We start from the raw sequence: 20,614 nt of genomic DNA on the forward strand, positions 1-20,614 counted from the left end.
GGGAAAGACCAGCACCGTGTACATTTTGAATTATATTAATCAATGCTATTTTGTGCTTTTATTAACTAGATCCTTCAAAGAGCTTTCTACTATTTAGGAGAAAATCATTTACAGGAAATTCACATATCTCATAAGCAACGTATATTTGGCAAATAATAAACATTTCCTCCTTTTAATTTTATTTAGTCATGTAGAAAACATTTTATTAAGATAAGTAAATATGAGTCATTTCATACTTGATTGATTTTTAAAAACTGACCTCATCTTTAATGAAAGCCACTTAAAATATTTAGGAAATAAATAAAGATATTTAGAAACTGAAAGAGAACTTTAATTTCCGTAGGAGTATAATTGTTGCTGAATTTTAAGCAGCTTTAGTGTTATTTTGAGGCATATGTTAACAAGATTTCATTCATTCTTCACCCACAAATAGTTGTTTCACTGGAAAATTGTTATAATTATCAATTCATTTTTAGCAATCTACCAACTTGTAATGAATACGAATTAAAAGCATGAGTGAGGTTTTGGTCATTAAAACAAAATAACTAACGGTACTTTCAAGTTGAATGGAAAGCCAACTGCTCTTCTAAAACCACTCCACCTTTTCACTCTTTTGCCTACAATTCCTTATGGTTTATACATACATTTGGTTCTGCTTTTCCTGCTTGCTACCTTTTTTTTTTTTCTTTCTTTCTTTTTTTCTTTTTGGTCATTTTTGAGGATTTTGTAAAATAATTTGTGTAATAGCACCTCCAAAATAAGAAGTCAGAAATATTTTTACATGATTTTGTTTTTTAAAATCTTTGAAATGACAAAAGCCTAGAGCACCCAAATACGTGCAGAAATTCTGAAAAGGGCTTTGAATTATAGGTAATTTAGACCATACCATAGCTAAACCTGCAGAGAAACGGATAACTACCCAGAAAGGCAGTGAAATGTGTTTAGTGCTTTGAGTTTCATGTGTTTCTGAAGACTTCAGTTTTGACGTGAAGTTGATGTGAGTTGATCTGAGTTGATTCACTATAAACAAGGATTTCCTATATGATAATATACGTCAGCTATTCATATAGTATGATCATTTCATAGTCTAATGCATAAAACTGATTATGTAAATGATAGTGCATTTTGTAAGATGAATAAATGATTATCTTACAATAATAGATGTATTTATTCTAGCTGAAACTGGAATCCAGGTGAATATGAAGTCTGAATATTAAAACCAAAATAAAAAGCTCATGACAACGATTATTTAATTTTAAGTTTGAAAATAGCAACTTTAATGTTTTTATGTACTTCAAAACCTATTTTATCATTAATGCTACATTATAATTAGCCTGAAAAAAATTCCTGTAAGACTGAAGAAGTTATTCATGTTTTCCATAAAAAAGAAATGTATGAGTTTTTTTAATAGTTGTCTAGAAAAATTTATTAATAGTACAAATGATACATTTAAAAGAAACAAATTACTTCCTATAGAAAGTGATAGTGACTTAATGACAGTATTTATGGTGCTCCATTTGAGCAAGGCTAATCTGTGATGTTCTATAGAGTAATTCATTTACCATCTCCTTCACCTTTATATTAAAGAAAGAAGAAAAAAGAGATGATCTTTATATTCACCTACATATTTACCATTTATAGTTCTCTTCTTCCTATAAATTCGAGTTTCCATCTTGACTCATTTCCCTTCAACCTATAAACTTCCTTTAGCCTTTTTTATGTTGCTATCTGCTGGCAACAAATTCACTCAGTTTTAATTTATCTGAAAATGTTTTTATTTTCACTTATTTTAAAGGATATTTTTACTAGATAAAAGTTCAGAATTGATAGGTATGGATTTTTTTTTTTCTTCTCAGTACTTTATGTCATTTACTGTCTTCCTGTCGCCATTGTTTCTGATGAGAAATCAGACATCTGTATCATTATTCTCAGTATGCAATATGTCCTCTCTCTGGCTGCTTTTTAGATTTTTAACTTTATCTGACTTTCAGCAGTTTAGTCTGATAGGCCTAGAAACAGTTTTCTTTACATTTAACCTGCTTGGGTTTCATAGAGATTCTTTAAATGTTGGTTGATGATTTTTACCAAAATCGGGACATTTTCAACCATTACTTATTTAAATTTTTTTTTCCTAACCCAAACTCACTGTCCACTTTATCTGGAATAACTTGACATTATCTCACAGGTTACTGAAGCTCTGTTCATGTTTTTTAATCTTTTTTCTCTGTGTTCTTCAAATTGGATATTTTTTATTGATCTGTCTTAAAATTTACTCTTCTTTCTTCTATATTCTCCAATCTGTTAAGCTCAGCCAGTGAATTTTTCTATTTCAGATACTTCAATTTGGTTCTTTTTTTTTTTTTTTTTTTTTTTTAAATATAGTCTCCATGTCTCTCATAATATTCTCCACCTATTCACTCTTTATATACATCTTTCTAAGTCTTCTCTAATAATTCTAATATTTGGGTTTTCTCTACGTCTCTCCATTGTGTGTGTATGTGTATGTGTGCACGCGTGTGTTTATATCTTTGTTAGTCACATTTTTGTTTCATCTTATTCTTAGCAGTTTTAAATTGTATGTGAACTGTGTGGATCATACATTCTAGGGTCTCTGGATTATGCTGTCTCCTATTTAAGGGTACTGAGTTTTGTTGTGTCAGCTAACTAAATTAGTAACAGATGTTTTTGATTCCTTGGAGATTGGTTTTGTTCTTTGTTAGGATGCATCTATTTCAGATTTATTTTACTCCCAGCACGTGGCCCTTACCCTGTGGCAAGGTTCTTCCTCCTAAACATGGCCTTTTTGTAGACTAAATGCTGAGATGCTCAATAAGGTCTGCTCTTTCACTGGGATGGAAGTCCAGCATCCCCTGGCATATGCTCGGCTCTCAATTTTAGTATATGTGCTGCCAAAGTGAGTACATGCTCAGCTCTCAGTCCAGCAGCAGCCACTCTTCGCCAGACCTATACAAGTGCCCTATACGTTCACAGCCCAACACTCAACTAAGAACTTGTGAATAATCCTCCCACAGACTTATACAATCTCCTCTACAGAACTCCCTCCACTCCAGTCTTCCAGTCTCCCCCTCAGACCGCTGAGCCCATCATTGTTCTACTTCATATGCTCGCTTCCTGTGCCATGATCCAAAAAGTTCCCTCAGGCAGAAAGCCAGGTGAATATGGAGGTCATAGGGTAATTCCCTTCTCTCGAAGATTACATTTTTCTGTTACTTCTTGTTCAGGAACAGAACAGCAGTTACCTCATTCATTTAGTCTGCTTTTATAGTTGTTTATGGTAAAAGGGCAAAATCCAGTACTTGTTATTCAATCATGGATGAAAACAAAAGTCTAGACTTAGGTTTTAATGAAGCAAATCCTGGCAGGCATTGAATTGATAGCAGTCTTTCCAGGGTAAATGTCTGCTGAAAATCAAAGTTAAAGTTGATGCCAACCAAGCCTAACTGCCCTACTCCAGCTAGAGCCTACCCTTTGTGTTGTCTGACCCAGGGATGCCAGAAAATCTTGACCACCCCTGTGCCATTTAAAGAAACAAAAATTTTTATTTGTAATGATTATGAGTCATCAGCAAAGAGTAAATCACACTCCTTGCACTCTGTTAAATACAGCATAGATTTACATAATGGACTTTAGACATATTTTCATCAGAAATAGTTAACACAGTAAAATAGTTTCAGTGCATGGAGGGACACCTATTGCAGAGAATGCCCTTATATATAATAGTTCATTTTTCAGGGATGACAAACATTAATAAAACATCTGTATAATAATTTGAAGTATATAAAATATTTTAATATGCATCATCACAATTATCACAGCCAGACTTAGAAGGTAAAAATGATAGTTTTATTGTTCCTGTTTTACAGATGGGAAAACTGAAGCTCCAAATAATTAACTGGTTTTCAAAATCACATAGTAAATGAAGGACCTGGGACTTCAACACAGGCAATCTAACTCTAAAGTCTGTGATTTTTCTGCTGTGTTATCCTGCCTCTGACATTTGAGGTATTCTTAATGTCTATTAATGACATGGTCATCCAATGTATCCCTCAAGCCAGAAATCTCCATTGACTTGAGTTTTCAGAATATCATCTGGCTGCTGTGCAGAGTGGATCACAGAAGAGGGTGGTATTTGAAGCAGAGAGAGCATGTAGGAGGTTACTAGAGTGGTCCCGACAAGATGGAGAGAATAGATGGATTTGGTTTATATTAAATATGTTGGAGATAGTCAACAGAGCTTGCTGATGGGTTGGATAAGAAAGGTAAAGGAAAGAGAAAAATTAAGGATGGATCTATTTTGTCTTGAGCAAATGTTTGAGTAGTGGATAGTCTTCTCACCACCAGTCTTTTCTGATTCTAGTACATTCTCTACTAGACCACCGAAATTATCTTTCTGATAAATGCGACCATGTCACATTCTCTCACTCTTCTGCTTCAAAATCTCCATTAGCTTTCTGTTCCTTATGTGGGGACAATACACAGACCACCTGGGCTTCATTAACCTCCACCGCTTAATTACTAATTCCAGTTTCCTTGTCTATATCTAATGTTATTTAATAGTGCCTGCCTCATGGGGCAACAGTCAAGGTAATTGAGATAATGCATATAAAGCTATTGACACGATGCTTGACGCAGAGAAACTCAATAAATAACTCTTGTTATTAGTATTAAGACTAAACTTTTTAGTTTGGCATACAAGACTCTGTCCATAAAACCACATCTAATTCAATGTTTGTATCTGCAGCACTGACCATGGTACCTGCAGCATAGTAAGGATTTGTTAAATATTTATTTGAATCGATGGTATGTCTGCATGTGTGCAGGTATGGAATGACCTGCCCCTTTGTAGTGGACAAGCAAGTTAATGCATGGAGCTTTCCCAGACCAAGAGAGACTCTGAGCCTTTAAAAACTGGGCAATAGAAATATAATTGGGTTGTTAATTTAAAGGGGTTTTTATTCTTAAGTTTATTCAATATTAACCCATTTTTGAAACAACAGTTAACTTTATCCTGTAATCAAAGTCTACAAATTCGTTGCTTTGTGAACCATTTGTAAGAAGCTGATCTTCATATGATACAAGCACAAGTTCACATTTAACAAGGATTCCAAACAGAGGAAAATTCTGACAATGCGGTAGTACCTGAAAAAGCAAACTATAAAAAGTATGTATGCTTAATATGATTGTATATTTATTATGCAAGTAATGGGATAGTGCAGAGGCCACAGACTGAAGGCAGATTGCTTGAGTTCAGATGTCGCTCTGCTGTTGGCTTGCCATGTGGCTTTAGGCAAGTTGCTTAGCCTTTCTGTCTCAACCTCCAAATCTATAAGGCTGCTATGAGAATAAATGAATTAATATACATAGAATGCCTAGGATAGTACCTGACACAGAATAGGTACTCGTAAAATATTAAGTGCCATTTAATAGTAATCAGGTCTTTGAAAAAAATTCTATATGTGCACATGTGACTATTTGCATACATATATAGAAAAAAGACCAGCAGGAAATGTCAACAGTAGAGGGTTTTTTTTACATAGGATTACTGATAAAATAATTTTTCTTTTTTATAATTTTCTATGTTTCTGTCTTATAATCAAGAGCAATCATAAATATTAAGTTTCTTAAAAACCATCGGGCCCACAATATTTGTTATTTCTAGGCTGACACTAGATCTGTTTAGTCCCACTAGCCCTTCTTTCTCTCTCTTCAAGCATGACATCTCATCTAGCTAAAGTGCATTTGTTTACCTGAAAGGTATAAAATTAGAATCAAGAGAGAGAAAACAAGGATGAAAAAGTTATTAAGAATGTCCTTTGTTCCCTTGAATCTCTTCCTGTGCATCATGATTTCTTTAAGATCATAAGCATCTGGGCCTCTGCATATGTTCGTCGGGGAGAAAAAATTATTTACATATATATGTATTTTAGGATTTCTGTAACTTCCGATTTTGGTCTCAGCTGAGCTTGTGTCTTGTGCCAAATGTTTCATTCATTATATTGTTAAAACGTGGGCCTTTCTTTTTGAAGCCATGTTTTTCTCCTGTAGGGAGTTTGCCTGGCGTGATCCCGAGTTGCCTGAAGTCATTCACATGTTGCAGCACCAGTTCCCCTCAGTTCAGGCAAACGCAGCAGCCTACCTGCAGCACCTGTGCTTCGGTGACAACAAAGTGAAGATGGAGGTACAAGACCAGTGCCCAGGGGCCTAGGGAGAGGCAGTGCCTTTCCATTTAGCAGTTGCATGCTTGCGTGCTTAAGAAATTACCGGATGCCCTTTTAGAAAGATATTTTGATACCAAATACTCTTTTACTGACCTATGTAGTTCAGTATTTCCCAGGAAAAACTAGGATGGGTATATTTCTTGCAGTGTTTTTAGCATTTTCATATCATGTCCACTTATATGGTTGCTTATAAAACATGAAGCTAAAATTGATTTAACCTGCATTTTTTAAGTATTTTTCAAAAATCTATTAGATAAAAATTATGACACTTATGAAACTAGTGAACTCATGTGTTTTATGAGATTCTGGACAAGATTGGTACCAGCATACGATTTAGTAAAGTTACAGAGGATTTGTAACCGTTACTAATACTGAACATATATGAATATTTTATTTCACATTTTAAAGTTTTTTGGCATACAGATTATTTCTTTCAATGTTTTAGGCCTTTTTTTCCCACGGTGATATCATGTAGAACTTGTGTCTCTCATCAACGTTACGTGCAAAACAACATACCAGTTATAGATCTAAAGGTGGATGCGATAAATAAAGCCTAGAAATATTCATGTGATATACCAATAAATCGACAAATGGAAGAAAATTTGGGGAGAGTAGCCTAGAGAGACAATTCTAAAAACCAAATAGCTTCAATCAAAAATTCTTTCCTGTGTTATCTCTGTCCCTGCACATAGCTTTGTTGTGTTTGTGTCTTCATTGTGCTTGGGAGTGAAAGCACATCGATGTGTGTGTTCAGAGGCTTGGGGTAGGACTGTGCTACCTGCACATGCCATTATCCACCTCAGTCTCCCTTCCCTTTTTTAAGCTGTGAACCAGGGAAGAGAGTTTCATCTTGGAGAATATCCTTAACATTTTCAAAAGATATGCTATTTAGAATACAAAAGAACCTTTTGCGATTATCTGGAGTTGTCCGTTTCCCATCATCTTTCCATTGTGGACTTTTGTTTGATCTCTGATACATCACCTGTCACTTATGCCTGGTACCTAATATTTTTCATTCTAGGTATGTAGGTTAGGGGGAATCAAGCATCTGGTTGATCTTTTGGACCACAGAGTTTTGGAAGTTCAGAAGAATGCTTGTGGTGCCCTCCGAAACCTTGTTTTTGGCAAATCCACTGATGAAAATAAAATAGCAATGAAGAATGTTGGTGGGATACCTGCCTTGTTGCGGCTGTTGAGAAAATCTGTTGATGCGGAAGTAAGGGAGCTTGTTACAGGTAGGTATAGAATGTGATCTTGTTCTGGAGGAAATGTTGAAAACAGTCTCGACTATGCCCTTGTATGGTGCATTGTGAAGGAGTTGGACGTTCTGGGTAGGTGATGATGATATAGTGGTAACAACTCTGTGATTTAATCTGGTGATTCAGAAGGCACTTGCGGTGCTACTAGTAGCAGTTATATGTATTGATGCATAAGTCGTGGCTAACAGATATCTTATTCATAGAGGGCTGACTATGTCATTTTTTATTATGTATTCCATAGTAAATCTACTTATTTTAAGTAGACTGGCTTTCCTTTATTGTGAAAATAAAATATACTTAATGGATTAGCTGTCTTCCACTTCAGCTCAGCTAGTGTCTGAATGCCTTTTAGTATCTCAGATGCTTTCCTAGGTCCCCGGATGTAAAGATGAATAAAACTCAGCCCCTGCCCTCAAGTAGCACTCAGACTCGGGGGAACACAAATGGTTCTGCAGATGTCTGTGAAAAGTGGCGAGTGCCAGGACTCATTAAAGGTTGCATTGGGAGCACAGACAATGGGTAGGGAAGTTCCCTAGATAATGTGAAACCAAAGTTGTCCTTAAGGATGAGGAGGCATTGGCTGGATAAACAGGAATATTTCCAGTAATAAGCAGGGGTGCTCAGAGCCAGCATGGGATGGATTTAGGGTCAGAGGTACCAGCAGGAAGAGAATGCTGAACGAAAACCTGCCAGAGAGAAATGCAGTCCTGGTTTGGGGAACTGCTATGAAAAATGTGTGTCCCATATGCAGTGAGAGTGATGCTAGGGCATAGCATGGCCAGTTTGGGCTTTTAAATGTATTCTCCCAGCAGGCAGCAAGGTGGAGGATTGATTGGAAAGAGACAAGCCTAGCATCTCGGAGGCCTACGAGAATGTCAGTAGTCTAAAGATAACAGCTGGAACTGTATTGTATCAATAATAGAAAGAAGGGGTGGTGGTGGAGAAGAAAGAACAATTAGAGAAATAATTCACGGTCAAGGCATGTGGTCCAGTGTGGAGAATGGCAGACCAGGAGGAACAGAATGAAACATTGTCTTAAGAGACTGGATATTACAATACCATTGGGTGGGTATTGTAGAGTGCTTGAGGTCAAGATGAAAGAACGATTCTACCTGAGGGCAAATAAATGACAGCATTATTTATAATGGAGAATTAGGGGAAAATACTGAGTATTCACTGATAGGAATATGATTACATAACTGGCAGTACATTTAAACAACGAAAGCATATACAAAGGTTAAAATAAGGGCTAATCAGAGCGATAGGTAAATTTCTTAGAAGCATTTCCAGAATAAGTGCAAGATGGTACTATTTGTATAAAGTTTTTAAATATGCAGGTTACGGCTGGAAATTATGTTTTTGATATATGCACATGCAAAACAGTTAAATTTTTTCATTGTAATGATAATAGATTCAGGAGAGTGGTTACCCCAGGCCTGGGGGCAGGGGTGGAGAACATGGCATTTGGGGATATAATCCAACTCTGTTTCTTTAAAAAGAAAGAAATCTGAAACAAAAAAGACAAAATATTAATATTTAACAAAGCTGGATGATGGATACCTAGGTGTTTGTTTTATAATTGCTATGCTATTTTTCATGCCTGAAATATTTAATTGAAAATTTTTAACACCACTTTTTTCAAAATTAATCCCATTCCCCACTGGTTTCCATTATGAAAGCAGAGCTGTAGGTTCTGTCAGATATAATTCAGTAACACTTGGGAATGTAGCAAACCATCATGAATCTAATATTTAAGGGAATCAACTTTCTTGTAAAATATTAATGTTCAAAATACAGTACCTTGCATTCCAAATAAGATATGAAACCTATATACTCAAAGTAGAAAATGCTTTATAATTATAAACTCTGGATTGGACTGCACACCTTAATGTAGGTTTGAATATGAATGCTTTGGCACATCTAAATCCCATATTGATTTATTATTATGTACTCTCTCTAAAACACTTTTGAGGCATCTCACCCTCTCACACCAAAAAAGTAAGTTATTTATATGTACGTACATATGTATGTGTGCATGTATAAAATGAAAATTAGAACAAGCTAAATCGAATTAAGAATATAGATACAGCCATCCTAGGAGTCAACACAATCACTACAATAATGCCCAAAAAGTTACCCAATGGAAGGCATAGAGGAGACAGTATTATTGCAGTCAGCAAGTGCTTTCTTTCCCTGTTTGGTGTTTCTTTCCCATCACTTTGAACTTACCGTGTAATGTCCAAGTATCTTCTCCTAGTAACACACCTGTGCAGCCAACAAGGCTGCAGAGTAATGCATGTAAACTCCCTGAGAGATCAGCAGTGATCCGGGGACCACATGATGTTAGAAGCATTACTTCATACTCAGATTGGTTCTCTTTGGATTAACTAGACAGATTAATTGTGATTTGGTTCTTACATTCTTAATACACTGCTTTTTTCTCTTCTTTTGTCATAATTTCTCATGAGAGGAATAAGTCTTTGCTAGAGTTTTGTTTCTGAGGGTTTTTTCTTTGAGAGAATCTGTTACAGTGACTTTTCTGAGCTGAGCTCAAAGAATTTGTAAGATTTAGTGTTAAACAGGAAGAAAAGAACATGAAAGTTTGGTGTGGTATTTTTCATTTGAGAATAAGTCAGATTTATTTGAAGTAGAGCCAGACTTCACTACTTAGGGCTTTTATGTACTAATTTACCTGGTGCTGGATGTGAGTGCTAATTTAGATGTTTTCCTCTATATTTTATCATATCTGCATGGCTACAGTTCTGGTTGCTGAGAACACGATGTTTTAAGACATGGACCTTGGCCTTGAAAGGAGGATATTAGTGTTCCTAATTCCAAAAGAGCTATCTCCCCAATAGACTGGGAAATAATTCCAATGTAAAACCAGCAACAACCTCATATTTCTTTTTTGGAAATAGCTGCCAATAGCTTTTAGGCTTTAGGAAGTATTTTTTGGCCATACTTGCAAGATAGGAGAAATTAAGAATTGTTTTATAACTATACACTTTTACCCATAATAATTTATTCTGATATATGGACTGTTTGCTTATAAAATGTTCTCTTCCAAAGTTTTCTTTACTTTGGACTGGGCATGGTCAGTATATAAACACTCAGTTGTTCCATGTAAAGGAGCTGGACCAGAGGACTTTAGAAGTGAATTTCCAGTTCCAAAAGGCTAAATGTCAGCCAAGTTTGATTTGTATATAAACATTATCTAGCTAATATGAAACTACCACATTGTAATATAAATCTAGAGTAGTTACATGTGTATGTGTATTGTATGCATACATATATTTGCTACGATTTATGAAGACAGTAAAGTTAATTCACATTTCTCAGTTCCAAAATGTAATGGTACCAACCTTAACTGATATTCAGTAATATTTTAAGAGTAACTAATCTCTGATGTTTTAAAGCATGACATCAAAAGTTCCTTGAGCTCTTCATTAACTCTTCAAGTCAAATAATCATAATCTGTCTTTAATTCATAGAATCACAGGATTGGAGGAGACCTCAAAACTCATTTTACCCAATCAGCCATCCAATGCACGGATCCCACGTACAGCTTCCACACAGTTATCACTCATCATGTGCTTGAACTCACAGAGACAGGGAGCTCATTACTTCATGGAGTTAAGGCTGAGGAGCAGGGTAATTCCTAAAGCAACAAGAAAACATTAAGAATACTTGAGAAGGCAAGGAAGATGAGCCCTCTGGAGCTCATTTTGCCGAGAAATAGCCCTATGAGAGACCTGTTAGCTCTAAGTCCAGCCTCCCGGCTCTCTCCTAAAACGGAAAGTGTGTCCCCATTGAACCATCCTCATTAAAGTGTATGTGCTCCAACATGGGCAGCAGAGTGCTATGTGACCATGTCACCCAGCATTCCCTGTAAGGTGCTCATCTCTATTCAGTCCCCTTTGAACATAAAACATCCTTCCAAATGTCAGTGTTTTGCCAGTGTTGTCCTCATACTACCGTGGCCCAACCTTACACAGTGCTTGGCCTTTGTAAGTATAGCCTAAGAGTTCTTCCGTGGAAATTATAGTCAACTTGGGATCATGAAGGAATAAAGCGCAATGAGGTGATGTGTTCAAAATATTGCATTATTTGAAGAAACTAGTATCCCACTGAAACTAGGTGTTCTGTTATTCTTAATACTAAGTAATTCTACCTCGTTATTATTCCAAAGCCTTTTTTCCAGTCCTCTTTGTTTCAGTTTGGCAGTTTTAATGTGCTTAAATGAAGAAATGTTAGCTGTTCTTTTTAAAAGATGCCTCACCTTTGCTTTAAATTTAATAACTGCCCTGGGCCTGCATTTTTGGCCACATTTTTATGCAGAGGAAAAAAGAAAAAATGTTTTTCGCCAAGTGTATTTTCCCAAGACAGTTTGGCTGTCATTGTTAATTAAAATAGTTCTCTAATGCAACATGATTCTTGTGTTTTCTTAATTGTGTCAAACATTTTCCAGATTGAAACCTAATGAATTTTTTTGTGTGGTTGCTAATATATGTGGGTGCCTAGAGTGAGGGTTATTATTATTATTGTTATTGTTATTACAGAGGTACTTTTTGCCTTTTTTGTGCTTAAACTTGAAAGTCGGATGAAGTATGGTTTTCCCCAGTTGCATTATAAAATGAATGTCTGCTAGGCCACAAATTATGGATAGAAATATCTTGTCACTAGAAAAGAACTCATTTGCTCTTATTGAACTCATTTGTTCAAGATAATTAAATTAGTGTTTCTAAGCTGGGAAATATGGGTTTCGAGATTTTGAGCATCCTAAAAGCATCTTTAAAAAAACAAAAAACAAAAAACTAGAGAAATTGAAGATACGGCACAGAATCTGGAGACCTACCTTTTAATACACCAGATATCCCCAAACTATCACGCCTCTATCACCTCCACTAACTCTGGTGTCAAATACCAAAAAGTGGCCTTTGTTCTTAAACAATAATAGACTTTGTTTAAATGACAATTCTTCCAATCTAGGAAGTGATTATTGATCCATATGGCTAAGTAAACTATTTCCATGCATTTATTTAAAATTTTTTGAATGCCAGCAATGGATTCCAGATACTGTGCAGAACATGAAATTAGGCATATTCCCTTCCTGATCATTAGCTCCATATTTCTAATTAGAAAATAAATTAATAATAAAATGATAGTCATGTACTAAGGAAGGGTAGGTGGGCCAAGCTAAAGTTCAGCAGACAGCAGGATGTTCTAGAAAGAAGTGGAGCTTAGGGGATATGCATTTAGCCTTTTGGACTGTTATGTGTCATTACATATCATTACAGGATACAGAAGGGAAAAGAGAAAAAAGTTTCACGCTATCGCCTTTATTCTTTGAATTTCACCTGGGAATATAGAGAAGTATTTTTTAACTTGGCCACTAGCACAGTCACATCAAACTAGTGATCAGCTATAATCAGTTTTCTAAGCTGTAGGTAACTTTGAAAATATGTGGAATGTGATTTTATAGTCTTGTGAATAGTTCAAGATTTATAGTCTGAGAATGAAAAGATTCAGCCTCTAAGTGGAATATGACCTTCAGTGTTGTGTGTGGGCTGACTCAGAGGGCCCCTACAGAACTCAAGTGGTCAGCCGTCGGTCAGAGTAGTACTTGTCAGCACAAGAGCAGTTGCATGAGAACGCCCTCCCTTGGTAGACCAGACAGCCAGATGGTATTGGCAAGAAAGATGAGGACATATAATGAAAATCTAAAAAGAAGATGCCCGAGAGACCCCAGTTCACATCTCTCAATTACTTTGCAGATTCTTGGTCTGTCTGATTTCCCATGGCTTAGGACTGGAGGCAGTTTTGTCTCTGAGCTTCCTGTGCTGGTACCAAATAACTAGGTGGAAGATTTAGTGCAGTTACAAATGAATAAGCACATTCCTAGAATGTGTAAAAGTCATCTGTGGAACATATAACTTCGGTGACTGTGTCTCAGTAAATCTCTGTAATAGTGTGAATGACCTGTTGCTATGTCAGAGGCTGAAGTAACCTGAAGAACAACCGGGTGGCCTGGTCGCTGCCCTCTCTGCCACCTCTGCATCAGAGTGATTCTCTCAGAAGGATTTCCCATCCTATGACCTACTAGCCTATATGAACCCCTCCTAATGACAGAACCGTCCTTTATATCCATCAGGGGCAATCTCAGTCAGTATTTCTGAGTTGTACACTGATTTATTTTCAGTAGAAATACCTTTCCAGGGTACTGCATTATGTTATTAATCCTCTCCAGCCTATCCATGAAGTTGGAAAATTACCTAGAGTAAAGAAGGATATGTTGAAATGCAAATGTGAGTCTTTAAAGGGGTCTCTAGAAATTGATAGATCTTTTGAAAGATCCTGTGATCCACCTTTGTACCTGAAAAATCACAGAAACACAGGCTAACCCTTATGATCTTTAAAGACTAAAGATCTATCACTCATGTCCTTTAGCTGGGGAAAAATTTAAAAAGCAAGAACATCTCCTTCAAACTGAATATGTAGGCAGCGGCCCCACCTGGTAGTGTCTATGGCTAGCACAGGTCTCCACAGCCCCCTCCTGGGAAGCTTCTCTCTCTCAGATCATCTCAGCACTCACTCACCGCTGCTGCTGAAACCAGGGCTAGTGACCACTATGACCACAGCTGGGCCTGAGGTAACTGTCTCATGCCTGACATGCAGTATGCATTAGTTGTGTGCAAGAAATCTCAGGGGGCAACCAGGTGAACAAGACAAGGCCCACGGGCCTCTCTGTGGGACCCAGGTCTCCAGGTAGCTGGACTGCCCACCATATAGGACAGCTGTGCTGGCCAGCAGAGAATGCACCAAGCAGGCTAACCTGGCAGCAGGGGCAGGAAGAAGAAAGCCATGAGCCATGCTTGTAAGCCAGGCTCGTAAGCGAGGCTCATGACTGCACATGAACTGCTCTGGGAGTCACTAAACACGTTTTAGGAACCTCTGCTGAATTGGTAGCATCTTAGGAACCCTGGGAAAGATTATATACTACCATGACTTGTTTTCCTTAGCATTTATCCAAAGCAAGGCGTTTCTATCACTGAAGACAATACTTTTGTCCCACTCTCATAATAATTGCTTTTTCATTATTTCAATTCCATTTCAGTTTTATAATTTGTTCCAGTCCTGGTGGGAAAGCTTGAGTGATTTGCCTGAAGCCACAAATGTCAGACATTTTTTTTATTGCACTGCTGTCTTCCCACTCCCCGCTTGATTTCCTCATTTCTGTTACAGCACCATATTCTCACACATATGTTGCATTCTTGGCTCGTCTTTGACGCCACCCTCAGCTTGCATCAGGCTCCAGTTCTCATCGCAAGCACTCCCCCTTCATCTTGCCTTCTCATCCCCACCTCATTCCTCAGTTCCTCATCCCATCTCCCCTAAACTGCTACCCTGGAACTTAGGCTCTGCCCGTCCTGCTGCATCAGCCTAACTGTCATCCCTGGGGTGACACCTTTCCCTGTATTCCACACATCCCCACTTGCCAGTCACATCTGCTTTCCCTGTCCTCATCTTCTAGGTTAACCCCAGCCTTGAGGCTCTCCCACTTCTGCTGCTCCCTGGCCTCTGCCCTTCACACTCCAGCCCAGATGTGGAGGTCTCCAGTCCTCCAGGTCCTGCACTTGTTAAAACATCCTGGGAGAGGCCGCATGGTGTCAGGGAATGAGTGTCCTCTGTGGAGTCAGATCTGCTTGTTCCCTTCCAGCTCTGTGGCCCCAGGCAAATCACCTCTCTGGTACCAGCTTCCCTGGTGCACAGTCCCCACTGCTTGGAATTTGTGTGAAGATGAAAGTGGATTGCCTAGCTCGAACAATGTACGAGCTGTACTTATTGCTCTTCCTACACAGGGTGTTTTGTCCTGGCCGCCTTGTGTCGTAAGTGTTTATGGCAAAGCCTCCAGAAAGCAGAGGAGTCACCTATGTGTCTCCCTTAGAGTCTGCCATAAAATGAACAGCATCTCTACCAGCACTTTGTACACAAGAGAAGTATAATGCAGGACATGTAATTCTGAACTTCCTAGCAGCCACATTAAAAAGGTGGTATTTATTTTAATAATATAGTTTCTTTAACCCAGTAGTTCCAATAACTTCTTCGACTTGCAAGCAACCAAAAAATTATTAATGAGACATTCTACAATCATTTTTTTTTTTTTGTACCAGGTCTTCATAATCTAGCATGTATTTTACATTCACAGCACATCTCAATGGACTAGCCACACTTCAAGTGTTCAGTAGCCACATGTGACTGACAGCTACTGTACTGGACAATGCAGGTCTATACTGTGCTGCTATATAAGTAACATATATCTAAAAGGCATGAGGAAAAAATAAATAAAAGGCATGAGGTGCATTATTGGATAAGGATGAAGGTGGCTACTTTGTGACAGGGTGTAGTAGCCATAGCATCTTGACATTACCCTTTCTAACAAAAAGTCACAAGTTTATAAAAACCCTACCAGAGTTATGGGAGAGCTTCGGAGGCTACTTCAGAGAGAAGAAATGGAGAAGTGGCTTTGCTAGATTCTGAGTGTTTCAGCCAGACACTAGTTGAGAATAACATTGGAGGCATGGCAGAGCCCTAGCTTCAGAGGTCCACATCCCTGCTCTGTTATCCACAGAGTTTGTGAGTCACACACACTCCGACCCTCAGATGCAATCTACAGCCTGATGTTTTACATTTTCTCTATTAGTCTAATATTTCTACCCCAACTTATTAAGAATCCTTGCAGAGTGGATATACATGACCCCAGTCTATTCCAAAGAGTCCATAGATGCACAGTTGCCAGAAGAGGGTGAATGCATCCTACCACGCAGTGTTCCCGACCCCAAAGAACTGAAGCATAGTCATGACAGTGGCTTGTCATGACGTTCTGTGCCCAAGACCTCATCGCCTGTTCTCTGAATTAATACTCTCCACACTTCTAAAGCTTGAGTAGTTTTACTTACCTCATGGACATCGTGTGAAAGAGCATGACTGAAACAAGAACATCAAGAACAGACACTAAACTTGAGACTAACTTGTGAAAGAAAATGGAGGGGCATGTCAATATTTGAAGTGCACTAGTATTTTTTGGCTATTTTATCTTTTTTGCGATGTCTGTAAACACTGGTGGGATTTTTTGTGTGGGGATTTTTGATAATTAGGAAACTGGGAGTAAATTAAACACTGTATAAAAATTGATGGTTTTAGATATCTTTTATATCAGAAAAACAATTCTATAAGCTGTTAGGTACATATGCTACCAGAGAAGTTGCATTTTTCAAATATTCTTTGGTTTTCAGTGTCTTTTAAAAAATACATTTTTCAACTAGTGCTATTATTTAAACTAATCAATAAAGTCAGTTTCTAATTTGACTATAAAATTTATTGGTTCGTCATTAGAATAAGCTATAAAGCTAAATTTAAACTTGAGCTCTTTGAAAGTTCTGTAGCATAGGATTTACGTGAAATGGTATTTTTAATTATTCATTCTTTGTGGGGAAAATGAACTTCGGTCTCTCATGGCAGTATTTCATTGTCATTATTGGTTACTCATAATTATGCATACTTTTTCCTGTGGTAGAGAATAAGCAAAATTTACTCAAATGATATGCATGAGATTCCCTAATATCTTCTAAATTAGTTTGTATATATATATATTTTCGTACTCAAATCAAATAACTAATTGCTTTAAATTAAATAAAAATCTCAAGCTTCCTAAACCAAATTATAGTTTATTTTTAACTTTCTCTTTGGAAACTAGGAGATTGTGGAGTGTGCTGCTAAATATTTTTAAAGCAGATTTTGCATTAGGGTATCGGAGCTGGAGGTTTATCATGTTGGTGGAAAATGCTAATCCTATAGCTCTGCATTTTCTCATCAATCTTGCTACATCCAGGAGTTGGTGTATTTTCTATATATTACTTACTGTTCTAGCAGCGTTCTTCCTGACCCATTAAATGAAGTCTTAGACAGACTTAGTGGAGAGAGCATTGTTTTATTACTACCTTAGTGAAGTAGAATGTACACAGGTATTATTAGCTGTTCTTAAGACCAGTGGTCTTTACCTTGAGTGGACAAGCCAAAGTAGTCATCCATAGCTAAGGCTTTTAAGTTTAATTGAACTTTGTGCATTCAGCAATAGTTGATCAAAACAGTTTGTTTTGGCTTTCCATAGCATTCTTTTTAAAATAGAAATTGTGGGAGAAAAGCCAATATTCAAGACTTGTTTGGCTGTTTGAAATAGCCAGTTAAATCCACACCAAGTGTTATAGCTTTTTGTAAAATACAAGATCAGTGGGATAATATAACTTATAATACAGGTGATAAAGCTGGCTTTGTATGAGTCCCTTGAATGCCACAGACTTAGAAAAAATAGAATCTCTCCTTCTTTCTGGTCAAGAATAATTTTGAACATTTTTTGAAGTTGCAGAAATGAAAGCCTGAATTTCTATACTATAAGACTGGTTTTATGATCAGTAAATCATCTCAGTTGACTGAAAAGGTAGCATAGTGAATTTATCTACTGAAGAGTTACATATTTTTAACAATTTAAGGTTTTATAATTGGGCAACACTGGTCCTTTCCATTTTGCAGTTTGAGGAATGGGGATTCTGGGCAATGGAGCAGCAGTGGGATCCTCCTGTCCCCTTAGCTAGGATGGTGGTTTCAACAACTATTATCTGTTTTGGTCCTCATATGAAAGGCAGGCAAAACTATGCTGGCAGATTTCCTTAAAGATCCAGAACATTGTTCTGACCCTCTCCCCCTAGTTATAGACCTTAAAGACACTCCCGAATACTGAGTCTTAAGAAAGGGCATGAAAGGGAGGTAATACTTTGAGCTAAGTCTGACAGGCAGGAAATAAAAGGGAAATCCAAAAACAAATACAAACTATTAAGTTGGATCAATCATCAAATATTTTTAGCACCTATTACATGCTCTGCAGGTGTGTAACAAAACATATGAAGGAATGGATGATGATAGAGTATTTGTTCCTCAATATACTTACCTAATGAAAGTTTAAATTGAATTTAGAAAGACAGATGTGCATCATCCTTTAAAAAAATCAATGAAGAATTTCAACCCTACAAAGTAATTAAATGGGAAGTTAATTTTGTGCCGCTTGACTCTTTAAGGTATTATATGTGAAGCACACAATTCTTGACACAGTAAAACCACTGTGGATGGTTGTGTTAATATTATTTATGCTTTTCAATCCCATGTAAATGTAAAGGCTAATAGTAAACCATAGGATGATATATAATTCCACTGGACATTCTAAATGCTGGGAAAGAAAAAGAAAGAGCAGGACAAAAGTCTAGTACCTGCACAGAAAATCAGGAGAATCCACAAATCTGGGAACTATCCTCTTACCAGAAGTAGATCTTAGAAGTAGCCAGGAGTGGAGGCAGCAACCACGAAAAACAAGCTTTTCTGCCAACGATCAAAGAACTTCCCGGCATCAACTCCAAGATCCAACATACTAAAGAACCACCCCATTCTTAGTCATATTTTCACCTGAAGTTTGTGACTCACACTGTTTAATTTTCTGTAGAGATATCTAATTTTATACTTGTAGCATGTATTATGATAGGCTTTACTTTCCGTAAACCTTGCCTTAACTTTGCTAGAATGCATTTATTCTGAGAAGTGTTGGAAAATGCTGCTGTTCCCCATGTGTTGAACTTCGTGGAGTGAGAAATTTGAAAGGCTTTGACAGAAAGATAATTTGCTCCAATGGCATTAAGAACCACATATTACAGATTGTCAGCAGTTGAGGTTAGGAAATGACTCCTCCCTGCTGATGGGCTCTGGGCCACTGCTCCCCAATGGCTGGCTCATGCCCCAGCAGGCCCCATCAGTGCCCTGGGTCGAGTATGACTGGCCTCATTTGCAGGAAATAGTAAAGTCCCATTCCTGGTACCTGTCTATGCCTCAGCCCTTTCTTCCTTTTGTCTTCTCTCCCATCTCCTGTTACTTGAGTCAGGACAGACCTTTAGAGACTCATTTCTCATCCTTAGTTCCCAGGTCCCTTCTGTAGTCATCAGTCCTCTCATATGTTTCCACTAAGACAGTGCTTTTCAGATCTTTGGGACACGAAACCCTTTTTCATAACAGAAACACGGTGAACCACTCTGGATGATTTGAGAGGGGATCCAGAGCCCTGCTGCCAGTTCTCCCCCCACATCTCATATGGCTGACCCTAAGAGTTCCAGCAACACCACCAGAATCCAGGGGGCACAGTTTAAAACCATTTTATGTAGAAACATATAGCAAATTTTATCAGAATCCATGGAGAAGTAGCTCTGCCTATGGAACTTAAGTTCATTTCATAAGCACCTACGGTGTGTGCTCTTACCAGGACCTACGTGTTGTGTGCCACAAGATAATTATATAAGCAGTGGTCTGTTGTGGTGGACAGGACAAGCTTTCAGAAACAAAGCAAGGTCTATCATTGTCCTGATTCTGAACTAAGTCCCCCTCCCACTTCGGGCCTCACTGGATGGCTGCGGCTGAGGCGAAGGTCCTGAAAGCCTGTAGTCGTGGTGGAGTCACCAAAGAGAAGGAGTAGAGAAAGGTGAAAGTCCTTGGGGAGCAAGAGAAACTCAGCCGTCAAGGCACATAAGTCAAAGGCAGGTGAAAGAGGAGAGGAGCAGGCACAGTGCAGCACAGAACACAGGAACCAGACGTTTTCCCAGGACAGAGCCCAAGCATCAGCCCCCACTATCGACCATTCCCTCCACAGCATGTAGACTGGTCGGGGCAGATGGCAGAGACGAGTCCTGTCTCGGTTTATGGTCAGAGTATTGTTTCACTACCTTCAGTTCTAGCCCTTTGCTTTTACCTCTCCTTCCTCAAAAAAAAAGGGAGGGAAAAAAAGCTACTCGCTCTCTTACCACTGCCCTTTATAAAGGGCCCATGCTTTCTCCAGGCCCCGAGAAGGCCAAGTAGTCACTTTACAGGCTGGTCTTTGGTCACCATGCAATGCAGCAGCAGTCTTGCTCAGTCATGTGCACAAGCCTGACATGTCCCCATGGACGTGGGCAGATTTTGCCAGCTCATTCCCCTCCGTGGGCCACATGAGTTTTGGGGTGTTGATAGTTCCAATAGCGCTCCACAGGC

At 38.1% G+C, this 20,614-nt stretch overlaps 1 protein-coding gene across 15 annotated transcripts in view; it reads left to right on the forward strand.

The window, feature by feature from the left end:
• PKP4 (plakophilin 4) overlaps positions 1 to 20,614 on the forward strand; it is a 222,404-nt gene that overhangs the window by 175,497 nt on the left and 26,293 nt on the right. For all 15 annotated transcript variants that reach the window (XM_006921099.3, XM_015596613.2, XM_015596614.2 and 12 more), the window contains 2 exons: positions 6,067 to 6,199; positions 7,261 to 7,474. In XM_006921099.3, coding sequence (XP_006921161.1) covers positions 6,067 to 6,199; positions 7,261 to 7,474 — 347 coding nt within the window. The remainder of the gene's footprint in view (positions 1 to 6,066; positions 6,200 to 7,260; positions 7,475 to 20,614) is intronic.

Source organism: Pteropus alecto, unplaced genomic scaffold (genome assembly GCF_000325575.1).
Source record: "Pteropus alecto unplaced genomic scaffold, ASM32557v1 scaffold3, whole genome shotgun sequence".
NCBI classification, from domain to species: domain Eukaryota; kingdom Metazoa; phylum Chordata; class Mammalia; order Chiroptera; family Pteropodidae; genus Pteropus; species Pteropus alecto.